Source organism: Lissotriton vulgaris, chromosome 6 (assembly GCF_964263255.1).
Source record: "Lissotriton vulgaris chromosome 6, aLisVul1.2, whole genome shotgun sequence".
Taxonomy (NCBI): domain Eukaryota; kingdom Metazoa; phylum Chordata; class Amphibia; order Caudata; family Salamandridae; genus Lissotriton; species Lissotriton vulgaris.
In genome coordinates, this window is record NC_141694.1 from 1531146012 (window position 1) to 1531166979 (window position 20968).

A 20968-nucleotide genomic window follows, 5' to 3' on the forward strand; every position below is an offset into this window, starting at 1 on the left:
CTTACAGAAAGTTTATCAGATGTTTGAGGTTTAGTAAGACTCCTATTATCTTTGTCCCCCTCGATCTTCCTTTAGGGCAGGGGTAACCCTGAAAGGTATAGATTTCAGCTCCCTTGTAGGTGATAGTGAGCTGCTACGTTTTCGCGTGGGGGAGAGTGCTGCTGGAACATATTTGACCTTGCACAGACTATTTAGGTCCTCCAGCCATGGGAAGTTAGATGGTGAATGTGCGAATATATCATCAGGGATTGTATTGGGCATTTCCCCTGCTTTGGGCTTGGGCATGTGGTTATGAAATACAAGTTGGTAAATTACCTCAAACAGCCAAAGGGAGTGGCCCGTCCCTGTCCTCCTATGTCCGATGAGGGCCGTAGAGGGCCCGCCCTTTGCCCGGGCTTAGCCCGGCGCCGTCCCGCGCACGTCCCGCGGGGCGGGAGGTGTTCCGCGGTCTTGAGGCGCCTCCAGGCGCAGCGGGAGCGTCACTAGCGCGCCAGGACCTGGGGCTGCTGGGAAATGTAGGCGTTCACTGCCCGCCTTGGCCAGGAGAGTCCCAGGTGAGTCCCCGTGTCTCCGCTTGCTCCGTTGCCTTTGCCGTTCCCCTCACGGCTGGATTAGTGGAAGGATTGCCCGGCCGTTCCCCTCACGGCTCCCCACCACTGCAGGTGAGTTCAGAGAATGCCCCAAGGCCCGCTCGGCGCTCCGCGGTCTTGAGGCGCCTCCAGGCGCAGCGGGAGCGTCACGAGCGCGCCAGGAACCGGGGCTGCTAGGAAATGTAGGCGTTCACTGCCCGCCTTGGCCAGGAGAGTCCCAGGTGAGTCCCCGTGTCTCCGCTTGCTCCGTTGCCTTTGCCGTTCCCCTCACGGCTGGATTAGTGGAAGGATTGCCCGGCCGTTCCCCTCACGGCTCCCCACCACTGCAGGTGAGTTCAGAGAATGCCCCCAGGCCCGCTCGGCGCTCCGCGGTCTTGAGGCGCCTCCAGGCGCAGCGGGAGCGTCACGAGCGCGCCAGGACCCGGGGCTGCTGGGAAATGTAGGCGTTCACTGCCCGCCTTGGCCAGGAGAGTCCCAGGTGAGTCCCCGTGTCTCCGCTTGCTCCGTTGCCTTTGCCGTTCCCCCTCACGGCTGGATTAGTGGAAGGATTGCCCAGCCGTTCCCCTCAAGGCTCCCCACCACTGCAGGTGAGTTCAGAGAACAGCCAGTACCTTATTTGCTAACTCTGGCCACGACATAGCTTTCCATGTCAATACTGGTGCACCTGAAGCACTTCAATTCTCTGGGACCGGTTCTGCAACGTACTCATTGAACTCGGTTATTGAAGCTATAAAAAATGAAGCAGTACTTTTCAAAATCCGGAGTAAATTCCCCTTTACGGAAGGGATCTAGAACTTGTACATAGTACCACACTAAGGCTTCATTGACTTCAAATGCCATGGTTGGTGATTTAAAAAGTATTGAGTGTTAAAAAAATACTGCGCAACTATTGGTGTCTCATGATGAAATTGGATACATTTGGAAAAAGTAGTTTAAAGGAGAGATGTTTTCCCACATCGCAGTGCAACAGATGGGGCGCGTAAATGTGCCCTAAGGTATACTCGTGGTTGGTGAAGTGACATTTCTTTGCATCATTGGTGGACAAGGGTTTTTAGACTCTAGATTTTTGATTAGGACACAGTCATGTTTTCCTGCAAAAATCTTAAAATGCGGTAGTGTACATTTTTTTTTCACATCGCTATGCGACTGAAGATTCTCGCATTTCTTGCCTTTGGCATAATCACCAAGCATAAATTCTGTAAACGGTTACCAAGTGGATAATATAGTATTCACAGCCTCTAGGACTGAGTCATTGGCTAAATGGTACAGTTGGGATGACTTTCTTTGCCACACAAAGCACAACATTAGAAATATTAACGTTTTAGTTCCAGCGCATAACGAAACAGTTCACCAGAATAGACTACAAAGTCTATAACATTCTTTATTAACTGTGAAGATTGTAAAGATGTTTTCAGCATACCATCTAACAAGTGGCAAGGATCTCTTACAGGGAAGCACTTCAGCTTCGATTTTGACAGACCATCACACAACTTTTTACATATTCGTAGCTGAATCACTGCAAAGGCAAACAATAGCACTGCAATCTTTGAACTTGGTAAGAACTTTTTGCAGCATTCGAAGAGCTGCGTTCCATGTTTTCCAATAGTCTGGTATTGTGTTTTCACCACTATCCCAGATGCTTGGTGACAGCACTCTTTTCACATATACCTGTCACTACACCTTGCATTGAATGTTTGAAGCCTTGGGTGTTTGGCAATTCACCTACTATCAACACTGACTCATAAGAAAATGGGGCTGATGTATCAAAGGGTTTCACCCATTCTCTGTCTGTGGTTAAATGCGATGGTACATATTGGGAAAGATTCTTATGAAACCAGCCATTTTTCCCATCAGTGAAAGAATCAAATGTAGCTAAAATATCAAACATGATTTTGATATTTCCTCATTCTCTACAGTTATAGAAAAATGAAATAAAACCTGCTTCTAAATCCTGCATCTTTAGACCAAAGACCACAAAATTGAAAAAAACTAAAAGGAAGGCAAAACAATATTTTAATGGCATCCCTAAACAATTAACTTACGCAGAATTGTTATAGCCCGGTCTTTCCTGCTGCTATCCTGTATAACAAAGTAACATTGTGCTGTCTCTTTCAGGTAGAAATAAAAATTACTTTCACTCCTTTTCGTTTCTTTGAATGGCATTTAGTTTGTGGTTGTGCAGATGTTTCAGTGTTAATATGTTTACACTTGTGAGGGCTATTTCCCTTTCGGTGGGGTATATCCGTTATTATAGATTTAAACCTAAAACAGGATAAACTCTGAATATTTTTCCATATTCAGACACCTTAACACCCCAGCTTCTCACTCACTGTGAAGGTGACGAAGAGCAGTGCCTTCCCACCTGAGATGGATATGGCCAATATTGTGATCATCCTGAAGACACAAACCCCGTTGATCTCCTGCTCCAACTACCGCCCGATCTCACTCATCAGTGAGGACAAGATCTCTGCCATGATACTATCCACCCAACTCAAGGAGATACTAGGTACTCTGCTTTCTCGTACATCCTGACCAGTGCTGCTTTATGCCAAACAGGAGAATGTGGCATTGCCTCTGTCGTTTACATGTTGTGCTAGCTCACTGAAACCTGCTTACATTGTCTAGCCTTTCTTCTTGTAGACTTTGTACTGGGCTTTGACATAGTAGACTGGTTTTATTTGAAACGTGTTGTTGAGGGCGGTATTTCGACCTCTCTTTCAGTGATTTGTCTGCATGCTTTACTCCAACCCCACTGCGCTAGTTCAGATCATTAGGGTGCTCTGATGCCTTTCCCATTAGATAAGAGACCCTACAGGGCTGTTCCCTATCCCATCCCCTCTTCTTGGCCTTGGCGATTGAGCCGCTCACTCTCCTCCTACGCTCTGATGGCGATTGGGCAAAGACTGTGAGGACCGAATCTCGCTCTGCGCTGATATCCTAGTGGACATGCCAGCAACTGGCCCCGTTGCCTTCAGATTCTTCGGTGAGGCTTCGGGCCTATGCATCAACCCGGCCAAGTTGGTCTTGGGGCCTCTGGCCTTGTCTCATGACTGTGTGCCATGGCAGAAAGACATCCCCGTGCACCATCTCAGCTTCTGCTATCTCCTGTACATGAGTAGCGTTCCATCCTGAAATCACCTGGTCCCTTCATCTTGGACCTTTGATGCGGAAGGCCGTATGCAACCTAAAAAGAAGGCAGTCCCTCCCACTGAACGTGATGAGTAAGATTGCCCTATACAAAATGATACTGCCAAGATTCCTTTACGTCTTTGAAAATCTTCCAATATTCTTGCCACGTCGCTGGTTCCGCAAACTGGATAGGCTGGCGTCATTGTTCCTCTGGTATATCTCTAACTCGATTAGCCCTTATCCACTGCCAACGCGCTCCTTAAAATGGATTAGTAATGACCAACCTTACCTCTACTCTTGCATCCCAGCTCCTGGGAGTTCTAGGGCAGGTTAATTATTCCTGGGCACTGCCAACATGGTGGCTAACCATGACATATCAACCCGATGGAAAAGGAGTCGACTGATGTGTACAGCAGGAGAGAACTATATGAAGCAAGAGGTTGTCCGAACGTATATGGGGGAAATGGTTGGGTCAACTGGGACCCTCAATTGACCGCAGTGTGTTTTTATGCTTCGATATATCACTTCTTGATCATTCGTCTTCTACTGATGCGTGATGCTGCACGTTTACACCATGACCCATTCGTCTTCTACTGATGCGTGATGCTGCACGTTTACACCATGACCTATCTATCTGAGATGTAGCCTTCTGTGCCATCTGATTGGTTTATGTTGTCTGTTAAACTCAATAAATGGTTATAAAAAAATATTTTAAATGTAGAACAGCATTATACGGAAATGTAAAAACGTCTATTCTAAATTGTGGTTTTCTTTTGTATTACATTGACACTTTGGAGTAGGTTTAACCAGATTTATTTAGAGAAAATGAAGTGTAATGTGGGAGCCAGGGTAGTGACCTTATTTCTGACTTGGTGCGCTGTTTACAATGTTTATTTCCACAAACTGGGAAAATTCAATGATGCTTCCATCAAGAATGTGGTTGCAAAGGTGAGTGTTGATTGTGCTGAGTAATGTACTGAAAGCAGCACTGCCAAGTGAGGGTTTTTTTTTTTTTTGTTTTTTTTTAATTGCATCCATTTCACTTTTAATTTGTTTAGGGAAGTCTAAAAGCCTGCAAATTAGTTCAGCAAAATGAGTTAAGGGTAGTAATTCACATGGAATACTGTAAAATACGAGCTTTGAAACCGGCAAATCTTGAATACGAAGGCTTGTCGCACGCAATTTAAGAATACTTCTTATGAAAACCACCTCTAAAAGCTTTCCCATAAAGACCTCGATCTGTGCACAAATAAATGTATGAATACCCTCAATTAATATTTCCCCACAACATTCCTCTGAAAAAATAACTGCTGCGATTCATGTCCAGTTCGAGATATATTTATTGACCAGCCGCAACACTAGCGCATTACAGCCTTGATCAAGTAGTCCATGGCGTCCGGTCTTTGGGAGCAATTATGTTTTTGAACTATTTTGTACTCAATGGCAGTCGCCGCTGGGTTAGGATTGTGTTTCCATAGGAAATGCCTTTTTTGTGGTGTTTATTTCAGCGCCGTTTGACGAATCGTCACAACGTTAAAACGTGCTATTTGTCTAATTTGCATATGGAAAACTTTGAGGTGACATGTCAATTGAAGGACGTGAAATTAGGAAGGGACGGAGGTCCCAAAACTAGTTTTCCCTATTAATTTTTCCATAGGAACTTTAAATACAGTTAGAGCTCAGACAGCTGAACGGATTTATACCAAATTTGGCAGAAACCTAGATCTTGGTCAAGAAAGAGGGCTTGTTTTGGATTTGATATAAATCTGTTCAGTAGTTTGAGTAATTAATGCACAAAAACCTTATAAATATCACGCTGCAGAGGATCCGAGGGGCTGATAGATTTCATAGTGAGATCTGCTTGGCTGCCGCCATCAACAAGGACGTACCCATCAGAAAGAACAAACCTAATCAAAAAAAACTTAAGCCATTATAGGGGCGCTCATTGGAGGAGCAGTGAATGATAAATGAGCTGCTCCTGCATGTCATTTATCATTGTTTACATTTTGTTGATATATATTTATTATGAGTTCCCTGGTGCACTCACAACGGAGCATCTGTGGGGATGCCCCAGCGGCCCTTGTTGCCACCCAGAGCATCCACAAAAGCTCAAACCGTTGGAGCTACAGGGGAAACTCCAGTGCCCTCTGCCGACTTCTCAGCCAGCACCCATTGTGGTGCTGGTGAGAGCTGGCTCTTACTCTGTCCCACCAGTAAGGAGCAGCATTTCTCTGCTTGAAACCCATTCTCCCCAGCATCCACCACTCTCCTCCCCCTTTTCCCGAGCGGGAGTTCTCTTCATTCCTGGTAGACTGTGGGCAGGGAACAGCAGTGTCCTGGATAGGGTCTCCAGGACACAGATCAAGTCCTGAGGCCACTAACCAGGGCATGTGGCCCTGCCTCTCCTAAATTGAACTTTTGGGTCTTTTAAGAGGCTCGGGAGGATAGGGCCCCCAGGGTACGGGATCCCGGGGCTTGAGGAGGGGGCCTCTCCATATTTTTTTTAATTTTGTTTTAGTCTTGCTTCGTTATGCCACTAACTAGCAAACCTCCTCTGGCAGCTGATACTGACCAAGTCCTTCCCAACTGCTGCCCAAGCTCTGAAGTAAGCAGAGCACCCCTGCCACTGCGCGTTCTTATATATTTACGTATCCATATACGGAAACCCTTTTTGTTGCCACATTTTGATGATCAGAAATCAGATCTGCTGCAGAAGGAAACCAATCTCTCATTCTCGCTGTCAAATGTGTGAAGTTTTGAGAAATGGTGTGCCGTTTTTAAAGTAATTATTTTCTGTGGGGCCAGTTATTGCCTAAGATGAGAAAAATACAACGCCAGGTCAGGTGAGGGCTTACTTCTGAAAAGCAGTGTTCACATTCTTCTCTTTCTAGAACTCTTTTTGAAGGTGAGCGTTGCCAGACAAATTTGAAGTGACTGAAATTGGCCGGGTGGAGCAGAGGCTTGGAAAATAGTTCCCATCATCGGGGGAAGGAACTGTAATCTGATAAATCCCACAGCCTCTCTTCAACCTACTCTTAATTTGTGCTCAGTATTTTTCAGTTTTTATAGTCTATTGGGACCATCTATGATCAGGCCACTAGGACTCTTGTTCTTTTGATGCCTTCTTGATGGGGCAGGTATTGCCACTCCTATTTAAGAAAGGGCCATTTTATTCTGCAGCATTTTACATGAGTCTTATCGTGTGTGGTAACCAAGCAGTACGATGATGCCAAGAAGGTGCTTTTAGTGTCTTCTTTGGATGTTACCTTTTAGGACACAGTACAAGGGAGACCAGTGTTTTACTAGGTAAACAATTACGTATATGTAAGAAGAGTAGATGTGGCATCAATATATTTGTCCAATTTTAAAAGCAATGTTGTTCACCTGAAACGTGAAGGTCAAGATTTGGGATAGGGAAAAACTTTACTATAAAGGATGCACCCTCCGGAAGTGATTAATTGCATCTTGTATTACGAACAGAAGACTGTTGGTGGAACAAGTGTCTCGCTGGTAGCTTCATGTCGAGAGCCTTCAACAGGTGGCTCCAGAGCTGCTGGTAGCTCCCCATTACATTACATCATTCTGAGGCACGTTGAACGCAGCAATGCTCATCTCCAGACCATTGAAGTGTTAGCTAGCCGAAGCTAATGCAGGGTCCCACGTGAACTCCCACTGTGAAATCTTTTGAGGCCAGCAACATTACCAAAGGCTGTCCATGAGTAGTCCAGGAGGAAAGTAAGCCCTGACTAGAGATTGGAAATCGGGAACAGCTTTATCCTGATTGATGTTGTCCCGTGGCAGGGTGTGTTTATATTGTGCATGCATGTTTTTGTATGTATGTTCAAGGTACATATTTTATCTTTTTGTGTCAGCTGTCTCTCCCTGCAAGTGTCCCTTCCTGGAAGCAATCCTCGATGGTGCTGCTTACAAGAAGTGTATGTTGCCCCCACTATTAACTAATTTATCTGACACATTTGTGACCTTTCCTGCTATAATGGCTACTCTGGTATGATAGACATTCTTGAAACACTGTGGTCCTCTTTGATGTTGCATATAAATGGCAGCCATCCTTGGAACGTTGTCAATATTCATGGGCTAATAGTGGCATTAACACCGTGGTGGCCACTCTGCGCATGCCTGACATGATGTATTTGATGGGAACGATGAGCTGATTTTTGAGGACCCATATACTTAATAAAAATAAACATGTATTTTGAGGGAATTAATGTTTTTCCCCCCAGAAAGTATGTTTTTCTGTGCGACTTTGTTTGTGTTCCCAAAATAGAAAGCATATTTGACAGCAAACCTGTGCATTTTCATAAACTGATGTTTGAAGGCAGAATGGCTGCATTTCCAATACAAATTTAAAGATGATTGAACTTACTGATGATTCAAACTAAGCTGAGGAGGATCTATTGCTGTAATTTCTTTTGTGCAAGAGGACACTTTCTGCTATGGCCATTTCATTAGTCGTGTGGAGGCACTTCATATTAAGTGTTTATTGATATTACTGCGGGTAACCCTGCCTGATACATGGAGCGGTCACCATTGCAATCTCATCGAATACGGACACTGATATAAAAAGGATTACGATTTGTTAGTAGCACAGGATAATTTGTTTGATCAGAAGCAGTTTGTTAATAGAGAAGTTTGGGGACGCTGGCTATGAATTTTTCAGTAATATGTTAGTGGATGTGTTCTCTATTGTTTTATTAAACGTGTTACATTGTGTTGTAGGGGGCAGTCCTCCACAGCCAGTTGTTCCTAGTCATAAAGATAAAAGTGGCGCACCACCAGTACGAAGTATTTATGATGATATAACCAGTCCAGGACTTGGAGCAACACCTTTGAGTTCCCGGAAGCAGGTAATGTGTTCACTTCTTTTCGTGACTGATACAATTACATAATAAAGTGAGGAGCTAGGTATTATAAAGTGACTTTTTTCATATTTAAGCAGCCCTAGGCTGGTGGTACTTTCAGGACATTGTCAAAAATTGACCTTTTTTTTAACGAACATCTCCTATTGCCCCTGGTCATCTGATATGTCTTGCATGGGTTCTTTCTCAGCATTTATCACCTTGCACCCTCGATCCAAGAAGCTTCTAATTTTAGTCGGCCACACGCAGACCAAAGTAGGCAAAGATAGTTTCTTCGTTTCAGACCCTACTCACTTGTGCCGCACCTGAGACCGAATCTGTTTTTGTTTAATGGATTCAATATGTGCTCACTACATTCTTTTTGCCTTCAGTGGCCTGATCCTTCTGCTATATTCCTCCAATGCATATTCAGAGTAGTCCAAGGATGGAGGGGTGTGTGTATGTGTATGAATATGTGTCTGTGTGCGTATATGTGTGTATATATATATATATATATATATATATATATATATATATATATATATATATATATATATATATATATATATATATATATATATATAATATCTCTATCCTGTTATGTACAGACCGCTTATGTGAAGGTCTGCCATCAAATACATATTTAGCTGTATTGAACACTACTGTTCAATGATTTAAAAATTCAAACTACACGCACCCAGGAGGTGTGGGAAAGTCCCCTAAATTCATTGTTTAGAAGGGTCTTTTACACTTTGGAACAGCTCACAGCTAGCGTACATAATACAGACATGCGACCAGTTCAACCATTAAGCTGGTTGCCAGTATCATTCGAACGTTTTAGATTAGCCCACAAGACAGCAGTTCTATCTTTTGGGTGATAGATATGAGTGACAACGGTTTACTGGCATTAACCGCATTGCTGCATCAGCAAGGGGCATGACCTAGGCAAATGAGTTCCTAGCAGAGCGCACCCACTTTGCATATTGCACACTGGCCCTTCATGGAGCTGGTGTGGAGAGACTAGCGACCCTCTGGAGCTCCCTGGCCTCCCGCCCCTGGACATGGGCTTCCATGGAGACTTCCGACAATTGGTGCTCCTAATAGTGAGTTGCGTTGAAGCCTTACTTTGTATCTCTGGACGTCATTGCTGTCCAAGTGAATGCGCTTAGTTGTTCTTTGTATGCCTCATGTGATGGGATTTTTTGTGCGTAAACAGATGCACAGGTTATTACCAGCTTCATGTGACCCCCACACAGCCGTTTCCTACTATCCAGTGTGTCTCTTCAGAAGGTACAGCAGTACTGCTCCCTTCACTCACTTCGCTCCTCTTCAAAAAGTTCTGCCTTTGCAGTGTTGAACAGGGTGATATAAGCATCTCCCTCCCCTTTTTGGCCCATGTGCCACTCCTCCATGGATTGTTTTGTGTCGGAATCCATGGACTTCATTACCAGTTTTCCATATACATGGATGGATGTTAAATTCTTCAAATCTCCTGCTTTTCATCCGGCTGCCTCATAAGGCACACAGTAGAGCACAGCATTGCTAATGTTGTCATTTGTGCTTCCCTCAGCTTTCAGAGCAAGTGACCAGAGTTTGTAATTTGACCCAACCAGTATTAGGCTGAAAGTTAATTCCGGTGCAATTATTTTTTTTAAGGAGCAGATGTGTATTGAACAGGACTTGGAGCAGGAGATGCGTCAGCTGAGCGAGGAAGGCTTCCCTGCAGCAGGTCTTTCTAAAGCTGTTGATTTTGTGGACAAACTGAAATAGGTCCAGACAGGTTGATGTATCTTGAAGAACAGAAGTGCTAAAGTCAATCTCTTGACCTATGATTGACTGTTTCAGCCAGGCTATGTCAGCCTTTTTGCAGCACCAGTAACTGGCAGATGGCTGACAGGCTGCCTCAAGTCGCTGCCCTTGAAAAGCAGACACTCCATTTCAGATCAAAGCGGACCGTATTCAAGAACATTTCACCTGTCCAACTCGGGTCAGCACTTCATTTGACATTCAACAAATCCTTGTCAGCCGGCAGATGTTCGAATTCAAAATCTCAGAGTACCGTGGTGGCCGTTGGAGTAGCTAGTTCTACAGTGTTCACTTTCACCTCGTTCTTAGCCCTTCTTTTGTTTACCACTAACTACATTTCTTTCTTGTTTGGCCATGGTTACATACATGTTTCCCTTAGCCCTCTTTGTCACTAACCTCTTTAGATGCCAGCCAACTGCGAGTGTCGCACCCCACCCTTTGGTGTCTGCTTCTGTGCACCTCTCAACACTTGATTTTTGCTTCTCCTTTCTGTTTGTGCCCCATCTCCAACTTCTGCTCTTATTGCAGGTCTCTTACTGTCTAAAGTTTGATTTTTGTCCCCTGAGCATTTGTCAACCCTTCGTGTTTGCTCATTCTTTGTTTGCATGCATCTCACTGCCTGATTTCTGTTGCTCTTTCTTCTAGTCTCTCACTCTGATGTGAGTGCAACAGCAAGCAGGTAAACGGGTCTGCTCTAACAATGTCCATGTATTTCGCTGCATCTGCTTGTTATTTCTGCAACATAATTTGTTCCTTTTGTCTTTACAACTACCTCATCCTCCTGAGTTTCCTGTGAGCATGTGCTTCATGCTCCTTTGTTATCGTGCCTTGCAGTTTTGCGTTTTTACCTGTTCTCTGTCTCGCCCCCTGATGCCTGCTCCTAAAATTAATTCTGGGGGTATTCCCCTGCTCATTGTTCATGCTCCTGATCTGCTCACCAGGACCTAACCATTTGATGTCCTTGCCTACTCGGTGTGTGCGTGTCTTAAGCTTTGAGCCTGCAGCTCTTTATGCTTGTTTTCGCCCTCTGATGTCTGCTCTAAATATCTGCCTGGCCACACAGTGTTTGCTTCTGTCAGCGTAGTTTTCATTCCCTGGTGTCTAGTGTTCCTGTTGTCTTTCTGCTCTCCGTTTGTCTACTTGTTGTAGGTCTCCTCTTGGCTCCTAATTTGTGAATGTTTCTGCGCTCTTTGCAAGCATCTAACTCCTGGCGTCTGATTTCTGAATGCTTAATATCTTCTCTGGTCTTTTCTTCTGGGGTTACCCTTTGTATGCTCCTCTATTCTCAAACTATCATCTAGTCACACACCGAGCACATTGTGATATTAACCCAGTCATCCATGAACATAACTTGATCAAGTACTAAGTGCAAAACTGCCACATTATAGAGTATGTGTGAGCAGAATCTTGTGGCGACAGGTTCACGGAAATCAGGAGATTGCAGGAGGCCGAAGAACATGCCAATTAATAGTGCTGTAAAGTACTGTGCCTTTGATTTATACATAGTTTATATTAAACATTTGCAATTTGCTATAGAAGGAGGTAGTGATTAGCTTAGAATCCTTAAATCGGATTGCTCCACTTTCCGGTATATGGACTACTACCTAAATGTTTGAACCCCTTAATCACACTTTGCAACAATCCATTGTATTGAGACCATTAACTACACCAGAGCTTCATGTACGGAATTAAGTAGTTGATGGGATTCTGATACTGTAGTAAATTGGATTATTATTTGCGGTGGGTGACGGCCCACCTCATGAAATAGTAAACTTGTCAGAGTAAACCTCAGTCACTAAATTAGCCTGAGCTCAACCCTCTAGTAGCAAAGGCACAGAACTGAACCACCTAACTTAGAACAACGTGTAAAGTATTTTGCAGAACAGCAATAATGTCAAAACATCAGGCCATAAAAAATTCCAAACCGAATTTGAAAAATAAAGTAAAAGTTAATAACAAAATGACACTAAAACAACAAAATCAAATAAGGAGAATCAGCGATATAAATTTTTAAAGATTTAAGTAAAAATAGTGCCAAAACACAAAGGGCCAGTAGTATTCAATGGTTGCTGTAGACTGGAACGAGGCGCAATTTGAGGCAGACTGCAAGGGAGTCTTGGTTGGATATACCAGGTGGACTAATGGGTAAAAGTCTAGGAAGTTAAAAAGTTAAAATAAAACTTTCAAAGTCCAAATCTAAAGAGTGGCTTCTTCACTTTTCTTGAAGCTGAGGGAAAATCTGAATTTGTAGCCGCCACCATGCAACTGCCAGTCAGGTGCCCGCTGCAGGGTGGTCCATCTAAGGCCCTGGAGCTTTTGAGGGTCCTGCTTGGAAGAAGAAAAGAAATTGATTACTTTTTTCAGACATGCTACAGCCTTTCAGGGGGACTAACGTGAACTTAAAATCTGTTGCTGTGAAACTGCTGATCGGGGGACTTTTTTCCAGTAGGCCCCCTTGGCTCTGGAGCATTTTGAAGATAGCGAAAGTCTTTGACCACGCTAAGCTTGAATTCTAAGGGATTTGGGTGATGTAGGGGAGTGCACTGTGATACTCAGTAGTGTCCTCCCACATCTAAAACTTAAATACAGTTTTAGCTAGGCGCTGTACCTACATGTCCAGTGGCTGTCTGGTAGGATAAAAGCAGGGTGCTTAAGCACCCAGAGAAGGGGATAATCGAGAAATGTGCTGGCGTCTGTTCTCGCCCTTTCAAGCACGCTTGAGTGTTCAATGTGGCTAAACAGGCCTGTCTGGCATGATTTGACTGAGGTATGAAAGGAATGCTCACAGACCCCACCCTGCATATTCCCTTGAGCTTAAATGAGTTCACGTCCTCTTAACGTACTGAGCATAGTTTAGGAGTTGCTGGAGAGTTAATGCAGGTTAGCCTCCAAGGCTTTAAGACCTGGAAAAGGTATCCTTTTGAAATGTAAATACCTTAATATTTATTAAATTGTGATTTCATTTATTAGCCGATCCCATTCCTGAGATTTAGTATTTTAATTTGTACTCTGATTTTCTACGTTCGACAGCTAGGCCTGCTACGTTTAAAATGGCATTTTGGGCCTTCTCACTGTAGGGACATGGTATTTATTGTCTACCTGTCCCACTTTTAGTTACCATACACCCTTGCCTTGTGCATTACAAGGTCTAAATAGGTTTCACTTAACCCATTGTGAGTTAAATATTATCTTCACTTGCCAGATAGCAGGTTTTCCTCTGCTGCAGTCAGCTTCACATGGTAGGCCTGTAGCCATGTTTGCACCACCTCTGTAGTGAATGACACAATAGGTGCTGCGTTCCACAAGTGGCATTTAACTTCCAATCCCCGTGTGCACTTTCTACACCGTATACTAGAGACTTACCGGAAAATTAAATGTGCCAGTTTAACCATGTTGAAAGGGGTAGCACGGGCACTTTATTCCTGCTAAGCAGGGGTGAAGTACACCGATTTAAAAAAAAAAAACAGCAAAAATAGGGGCCAGCAAAAGGCTTAAAGTCTTGGGTGACCACATAGAATAGACAGATTTTCAATATATTCAATAGATCTCTTTTGCTTTCTAAACTCTATCCTGAGCCATCTGAAAAAACGCTAATGCTGCCCAGGTCCTAACATACTTTTACGCATGCCTAGGCAATGCTAGCAGCATTTCAATTCATCTCCTAAATGGTCACCCATTTTGTCTGCTTTGGATTCAATTCGAACAAAATATATAAACATTTATATTTGATAGCTGACTTAAAGTTGTCTAGTGCTAGCTCACTGCCATTAATAACAATCTTGCTCGTAAGATAGGAGTGCCTGCTCCCTTGTTGTTCCAATATCTTTCAAGTGAGCTGGGACACCAACATGTTTACCCAATGGGCATACCAAGGTACCTGAATAGGACTAAACTTTTGGAAGGTTGCCAAGTCCCAGTATGTCCCTAGATGTCAATGATGCAATGGACTTGGTAGCTTGTTTCTTGAATTGCTCAACTACAGACACCATCTCATTGACGTTAATCTGTCACATTTGTTTCCTCATAAACATTTCTTACTAGCCCTGGGCTGATGGAGAAAGGTCCTTCCCAGTGGGTTTGCAGGACCTGAGACATGACTTTGGGCATTATCTGCATTTTGGTTTTGTACACATTGCCCTAGGCACTTTTCCACATGAGAAATACAGCACTACATGTTCTAATTATGCAGCTGTTAATACTTTGATCTGGGCAATTGAAGTTCATACTACTTGACAATGTTTCATTTTATTTTAGCCCAGTTTTTCCTTCATGCATACTCCATTATCCGGCACTATACCATCTACACCTGGGACAGGTAGGTCCCCCTTAACTTGTGTACAGTTCTCTAAATGCATTTAAGTCTGAAACTGTTGATTGTCACTTCTTTTGGTGGGGGGGGGGGGTGTATTCCAGTTGGCGGTTCTCTTGCCCCCGCCTTACGGTTATAACCACCTTTTTTTTACAGAGAAAACTGACAGGTACTTGCCTCTTTCTCCCCCCCCCCCCCCCCCCCCCTTCTTTTGGCCACTACACATTCGTAGGAGAGATGTTTATAGGGCATCTAACCTGCCAGAGAAATTGCATCGTTTGAGAAACCCCCTTCCCAGTTCCATGCCCGAATGACTACTTACCCACAATAATGTGTTAGTGGGTGTAGGAAAATGGGTTATTAGTTTGGGAGCTTGTGAGTCCTGTCCAATTAGTAAGTCCCAAAAGCCTGTCGGGTCAAACAGTTTTTAAAATTAATTTAAACCTGGGCTCAACCCCTTCCAGTTTTGGTATATAGGAGACCGGCTTAACTTACGAAAATGTGTTCACTATTTAGCACCACTAAAACAGTCAAACCGCAACACAATGAAAATCCTCATCACTTTATAAAAATGTGTAAAATGTGATTAAGAAATTAAACCAAAATGACAAAAATCCAATAAGGGGGACTTGTAGATACAAATTTTAAGATATAAAGACAAATCAGAGTACCCGTCTGATATGAGTGTTTGAGGTTGATCAGGACATGGGTGCAACTTCCGACTGACTATGATTGAGCAGTTGGACCTGCATCTTTTGGTGTGGTTTCCGGTCTTTCTGCTTCTGGCCTCCTGTTTTTGACTGTGTACTGATTTTCCTTTTTGCTGGGCACTTTAATGCTGCTGACCAGTGATAAAGTGCATATGCACTGTTTAAAATGTCTTGGCTTCTGGTTTTACGCATGATTGGCATATTTGATTTATTAATAAGCCCCTAGTACTGTGCGCGCCCAGAGTCTGTAAATCAGATGCTACTAGTGGGCCTGCAGCATGGATTGTGCCACCCACATGAGCAGCCCTTTAAACCTGCTACCGGGGCAATATGCAGTGTATTTAAAATGTAGGACATGTGCTCTTAAGTTTTGTATGTCATGGTAGTGAAGAACTGCTAAATTCGTTTTTCACCACTGCAAAGGTTAGCATTGAAGCTGCCTTGCAACACTCTGCAAGTGGAGGAGTGCAAGTGGAGGAGTGTGGCTCACTGATTAGAGCGGCAGACCCTGATGCAGAGGTCTGGCCCGGGACCAGGGTTCAATCCCCGACGTGGCAGGGTCCTGAGCCCAAAAATGTCCACGGACTCGATAATTCTCGCCTCGGTGCCTACTCTAATCATGGGGTCCCACGCTGCAACTCTGGGCAATAGCTTGCTTAACCTCCACTACGGCGGCCCACCCGCTGCGGGATGCCTGGCTTTCACCTTGGGGATGCCCAGTAGGGGTTATCTCACAGGGAAAAAGCCAGGAAAGGTTCCCAAGGCAAGCGCCTTGATGCCTTCGGGTGATACGTGTGCTATATAAGTCGCAATACATTTACATTTACAAGTGTATTGTCTAATTGGGAACAGATAGAAAATTGGAGTTTGGTGTCTGTGGACAAACAAGATAAAAACGCACCTTTTAATGAAGTTAGGTCTGAAATTGCTTCTTTTAGAAAGTTTAACCGTTTTGTGCCTCTGCCTATCCCTAGAATACACGTTTGGGCTAGATGACAGTTGGGCTTTGTGAATGCACTCCAGATAGTTGCACGCAAAGAGCTGAGGTGTGCCATGCATATCCGGATGGCCCATCACCAAGCTGATGGGTGTTTAATATTGAGAAAGTCGATGTCAATATAAAAAACAATATATTTATGTATAAAAACGAGATCACATCTTTATTAATGAATTTGCCCGTTGTAAACTTCACGTCAACCCCAGCTCAGAAATACATAGTCAGGTGGGCTCTGATACCTAGACCTGAGGTCACTGATTGACATGTCACAGGTAGGGCGACACATAGCCGGTAGACAAACGCAGGAACAGGAAATTTTAAGATCAATCCCACAGATAGGCGCAGGGATACCCCAACGATCCGGCGAGATTGGCCCCAATAAAGCACGCATTGCTAGAGTGGTACGCACACTCCCATTTTTAATTAAACTGACTCTTCCTGTTTTGCCAAATACCTCTTTTTATCAAGGTATTTCATGTTCAAGCAACATGAGTCTTCGAGCTAGAATGGTGTGAGGAGTAGGCACTTGTACCTGAATAGGGCTGTGCCTGTTCCCACACAAAGGAGTGCATACTTCCCTGTAATATGTCCGGAGCCATGGTCAGGAAGAGCAGGGTCTTGTGCACCACCAAGACCTTTCTGTGAAGTCTCCCTATTTCAAAGGCTAAAATGGGTATTAGTACTCGAACTCTTCACAACATATACTCTTAACACTCAACTGAGCGCATTCTACCAAGGAGAAGAGCTGTTGTGCTGCCAGAAGGAACTGCCACTTTGCTGCTTGCTTTGGTATGCTGCTTCTGTTTTGGGGATGAGAGGACTGGGCTTTGCTCTCCATATTGCTTTCTAAGGTTCTCCAAGTAGTTTTGTTGAGATTGCCCCCTGTTGGAAGTCTCAGGGCCATCAAAGACTTCACGTAAAGCGCAAGAGCTTTTCTGCTGCAAGCTCTATTTTACCATCTGGTGTCAAATCCAGTTCTTGGGGCCCTTGGAAGTAAGGTCGCTGTGCTAAACTGGAAGAAACCAGTCTATAAAAGATTTATATTTTGTTTTGACTATGTTGGATTTTTGTCGTTTCTGGTCTTGTGTTAATCCATTTAATGTTGGCTATTTTTCTAAACTGGTGTAGAGTACTTTTGTAGTGTTTTCACTGTATTATAGTGTGTGTGTTCACAAATACTTTACACATTGCCTCTTTAGTTCAACCTGACTGCTCTGAGCCAAGCTACCAGAGGATGAGCACAGGTAAACCTTTAGTGTGTACTGCACTTACCCTGACTAGGATTGTGGGACCCTACTTGAACAAGGTGCAAACCTCTTCTTACTAGAGACTCCGGTTCTAACCAGCAGATACACCAAGTGGGTCGTACCAGTCACTTTGTTACTTTCTGATGACTTCAGTTGTTTTTTGGAAGTAGAAATCATCCAGTGTGAGCAAGGTTGAAGGCCGCATCTGACTTTTTCAATCCGTTTAGTTTTGCATCAGGTCACCCTGAAGCAGTTCGAGCGTTAAAAGCTCAGAGTGGAAAAATTCAAATATCATGGATGCAAAAGTGCTCTCGTGTGGTGGATACTTTTTTCACCCTCGCCTGGTCGCAATTTCTACCTTTTGGACTTGGTCTGTTTTTTGGAGCTCAAAATCTTCCAGTGGTGCAATCCTGTGTCTGACTAAATCCATCAGAAATTCAACTCTTTTGCTGTGAATTCCTGCTAAAGCACCAGAGATCTTGTAAGTCCCAACATTTCAGACTTATTTACTTCTGATGATCGCCGGGACAGCACTTAAGCACCAGGTAACAGTCCGGCAGAAAAAGTCCACATTGTCCAGTGCAGTACCACTTGTATGTGCTCCACTGGTCACTCCAGAAAAAAGGCCACAACTAAGTCCAGTCCACGTTTGAGTTGCCACTGGTCAGCTGGGAATTGTAGATAAAAGGCCTCTCCGCTTATGTCTCTGTAGCCGCACAGGATGCCAGCCAACTGACCTTTGCAGTTGGCCTTGGTCCTGAGTACAAGTGGGAGCAGGTCTAGCGCTTCATGTCTCCATACAGGTTAGACAGCAGGCCCATTCCTCTTCTGTTCTGTCACAGGTCCAGAATATGTCCTGAACAGCTGTGGTTGAGCTGTTACTTTTGTTCAGTGCATTGCTACTGTGTGGTGGTGACTAGTATACCACCTAAACAATGGTCAAAATGTTGCCACGGGCAAGCTTTCCCAAACCTTAGACCAAGTTTTAATATTCTTCAATGAGAGAACAGAAAAACGAGGGAGCTGATAAAGAATGTCTGGTCTGGTCTGTCTTTATTTACAGGTAAGTTTCTAACTCAATTTAATACATTTTAACACTTCTAAAATTAGCTTGCCATGGTTATTGGCACCATGAGGTAGATGACTGCACTTAGGTTATATACAAAGGCACTCCGCTTCCAGTTGGATTTTTTTGGGTGTCTCGATACTGTCTGTTTGATCTGCATTATAAGAAACTGTTTTTTTAAACATGGTTGTATTAGCCTGCAACTCTATTTGTGAATCTCCTGAATTTGTATCCATTTACTCAAACAGGCAGTAGCGTATTCAGCCCTGCAAACATTGGACAAACTAGAAAGACGACGCTGTCTCCTGCTCAGCTTGATCCTTTTTATAGTCAAGGTGACGCGCTGACTTCAGATGACCAGCTAGATGACACATGGGTGACAATATTTGGGTAGGTTCTTGGCAAATGTTTTCAGTGAATGTTTTTGCTGGTTCCACTGTCCTTGTTTTAGAAAAGCTCACCTCTACATGGAAAATCACAATGGTCTGTGCTTGGTGGCGTCAGGAAATTATTCATTTAAGTGCAATCGCTGTTTAATAATTTCATTCTGTTTAAAAGTAAATGGACCAGTTAGTCTCCTTGCAAGCAGCACCCATAAACTTAGGTAGTACTATGAAATGTTTTTTCCATTCATAACATCACATCATTTTTCTTTGACTATTTGTGAAGGCCCAGGCTGTCTGAATGCAATTTTTATCATTTTTCAATGCAGCAGAGTAGTAAGCTTAGTTAAATGGTTAAACTTCTGTTGCAGTGGTGTATTTGTAAATGAAAGATTGTTCGAAGTAGATTATTATTGTTGGCTTCTTTAAATGGTGACAGAAATAGAATGATTAAAATAAAACGTAGTGCTCTTTTTCTCTCACCATAGTGTTCTCTATAGTACCACTAATTAGGGCCATAACTATTGTTTCTAGCCCTTCTTGTCATGACCAATGTATTTGTGAAACCATCTTCCTGAAAGTAAAACCTCTGTTTAATGGATCTCCATCAATGCATGGCTTCCTCATAAATGTGAGAGAGAGGTTCACAGTTTGTCTGTTTCTTGCCAAATGACTAAGAAGCATAGGATTGCACTTCCTGTAAGTTATTTAGGAGGGAAACTAATGAGAACGTTTATTCGGGTCAAGGCTCTCCAAAGATAAGGCAATTCTTTTTTTTGGGGGGGGGGGGTTCTTTTTGTATTTTGGTGTTACAGTTGATCATTTGACAGCGCAAATACCCTCTCCATTTCACTCTTGACCACGTTTGGGGCTGTTGTAGCTACAAGAACCATTGGCTGCTTTAACCGTTCTGCTTAGCCACATCTCAACAGCTGTCATGTCTAGTAAATAACCGATCAGGAAGGACCCCATACAGCGCAACCGAAAACCTGAAATACGGGAAACCGACATTCATTACCCTAACGTTTGGAAGCTTAACAGTCGCCATGAAAGGCAAGGACAAAGATGTCAACAAGAATTTCTAAATAAGAGAGAATCCACATAATCCTGGAAAGTATCCCGTCTGATCCTTGAGGGAATCCGAAATCCCTAAAAAAGTTGTGACGAAAGCCAATGACACAGAAAGGCGCAAGTATAGCTGAAACATGTTGACCTAATGTTTTTTATTACATAGATGTATGGGATACCTTGATATTTCCCTAAAATAATTGTGTACCTTTTTTACCTTACCTCTATCCAAAGTACTCTTCAAATAAATTCAAAAAATGTATTTTGGGACAGTAGGCAATTTTTTAACTTTTTTAAATAGAAATTATCCCACCAATGTCTGACACAAGAGACATTCCTCGTGGTGGAGGATAAGACACAATTATGTCACACTCCGTCATAAGCACGTCGGTGGAATACATACCACCGACTGAACATCACTGTTGAGTCCTACAAAGGACTTAGTTGGAGATCCTCGATTTCTACAAATTCTTCAATTTTTCTTTGTGTCCTATATTACAAGGGAAGCAGATGGAACACCTTCAAGTAAAGGAAATGACATATCCTAACCCCTGGTAGTCCATCCAAATCAGGAAGCCAAATTTGGTTTTGTAGCGAACTACAGGAATGCAACATTGTCCATTCCGTGATATTAAGTATTTGAGTCACATCGTGAATTCTCTTCAAGAAGATTTGAAACATAATCAACTTAAGACACTAAACCATACACAAAGTAAGAACCAACAAGCCTCCCAGGTTTTCATATCTGCTCTGTTCATGTTTGTTTCGGACTACATTGATTAAGGTTCGGGATTCCTAGTTAGTAGA

The 20968-nt window shown here is 43.4% G+C and overlaps 1 protein-coding gene across 2 annotated transcripts in view; it reads left to right on the forward strand.

Moving 5' to 3' along the window:
- The window catches only part of LOC147709103 (nucleoporin NUP35-like), an 89722-nt gene that overhangs the window by 38231 nt on the left and 30523 nt on the right, over positions 1-20968 (forward strand). Inside the window, exons 3-5 of one of the 2 annotated variants that reach the window (XM_086927710.1) lie at positions 8457-8584; positions 14636-14696; positions 18959-19100. In XM_086927710.1, coding sequence (XP_086783836.1) covers positions 8457-8584; positions 14636-14696; positions 18959-19100 — 331 coding nt within the window. The remainder of the gene's footprint in view (positions 1-8456; positions 8585-14635; positions 14697-18958; positions 19101-20968) is intronic. The other variant, XM_086927709.1, reaches the window with a different exon arrangement.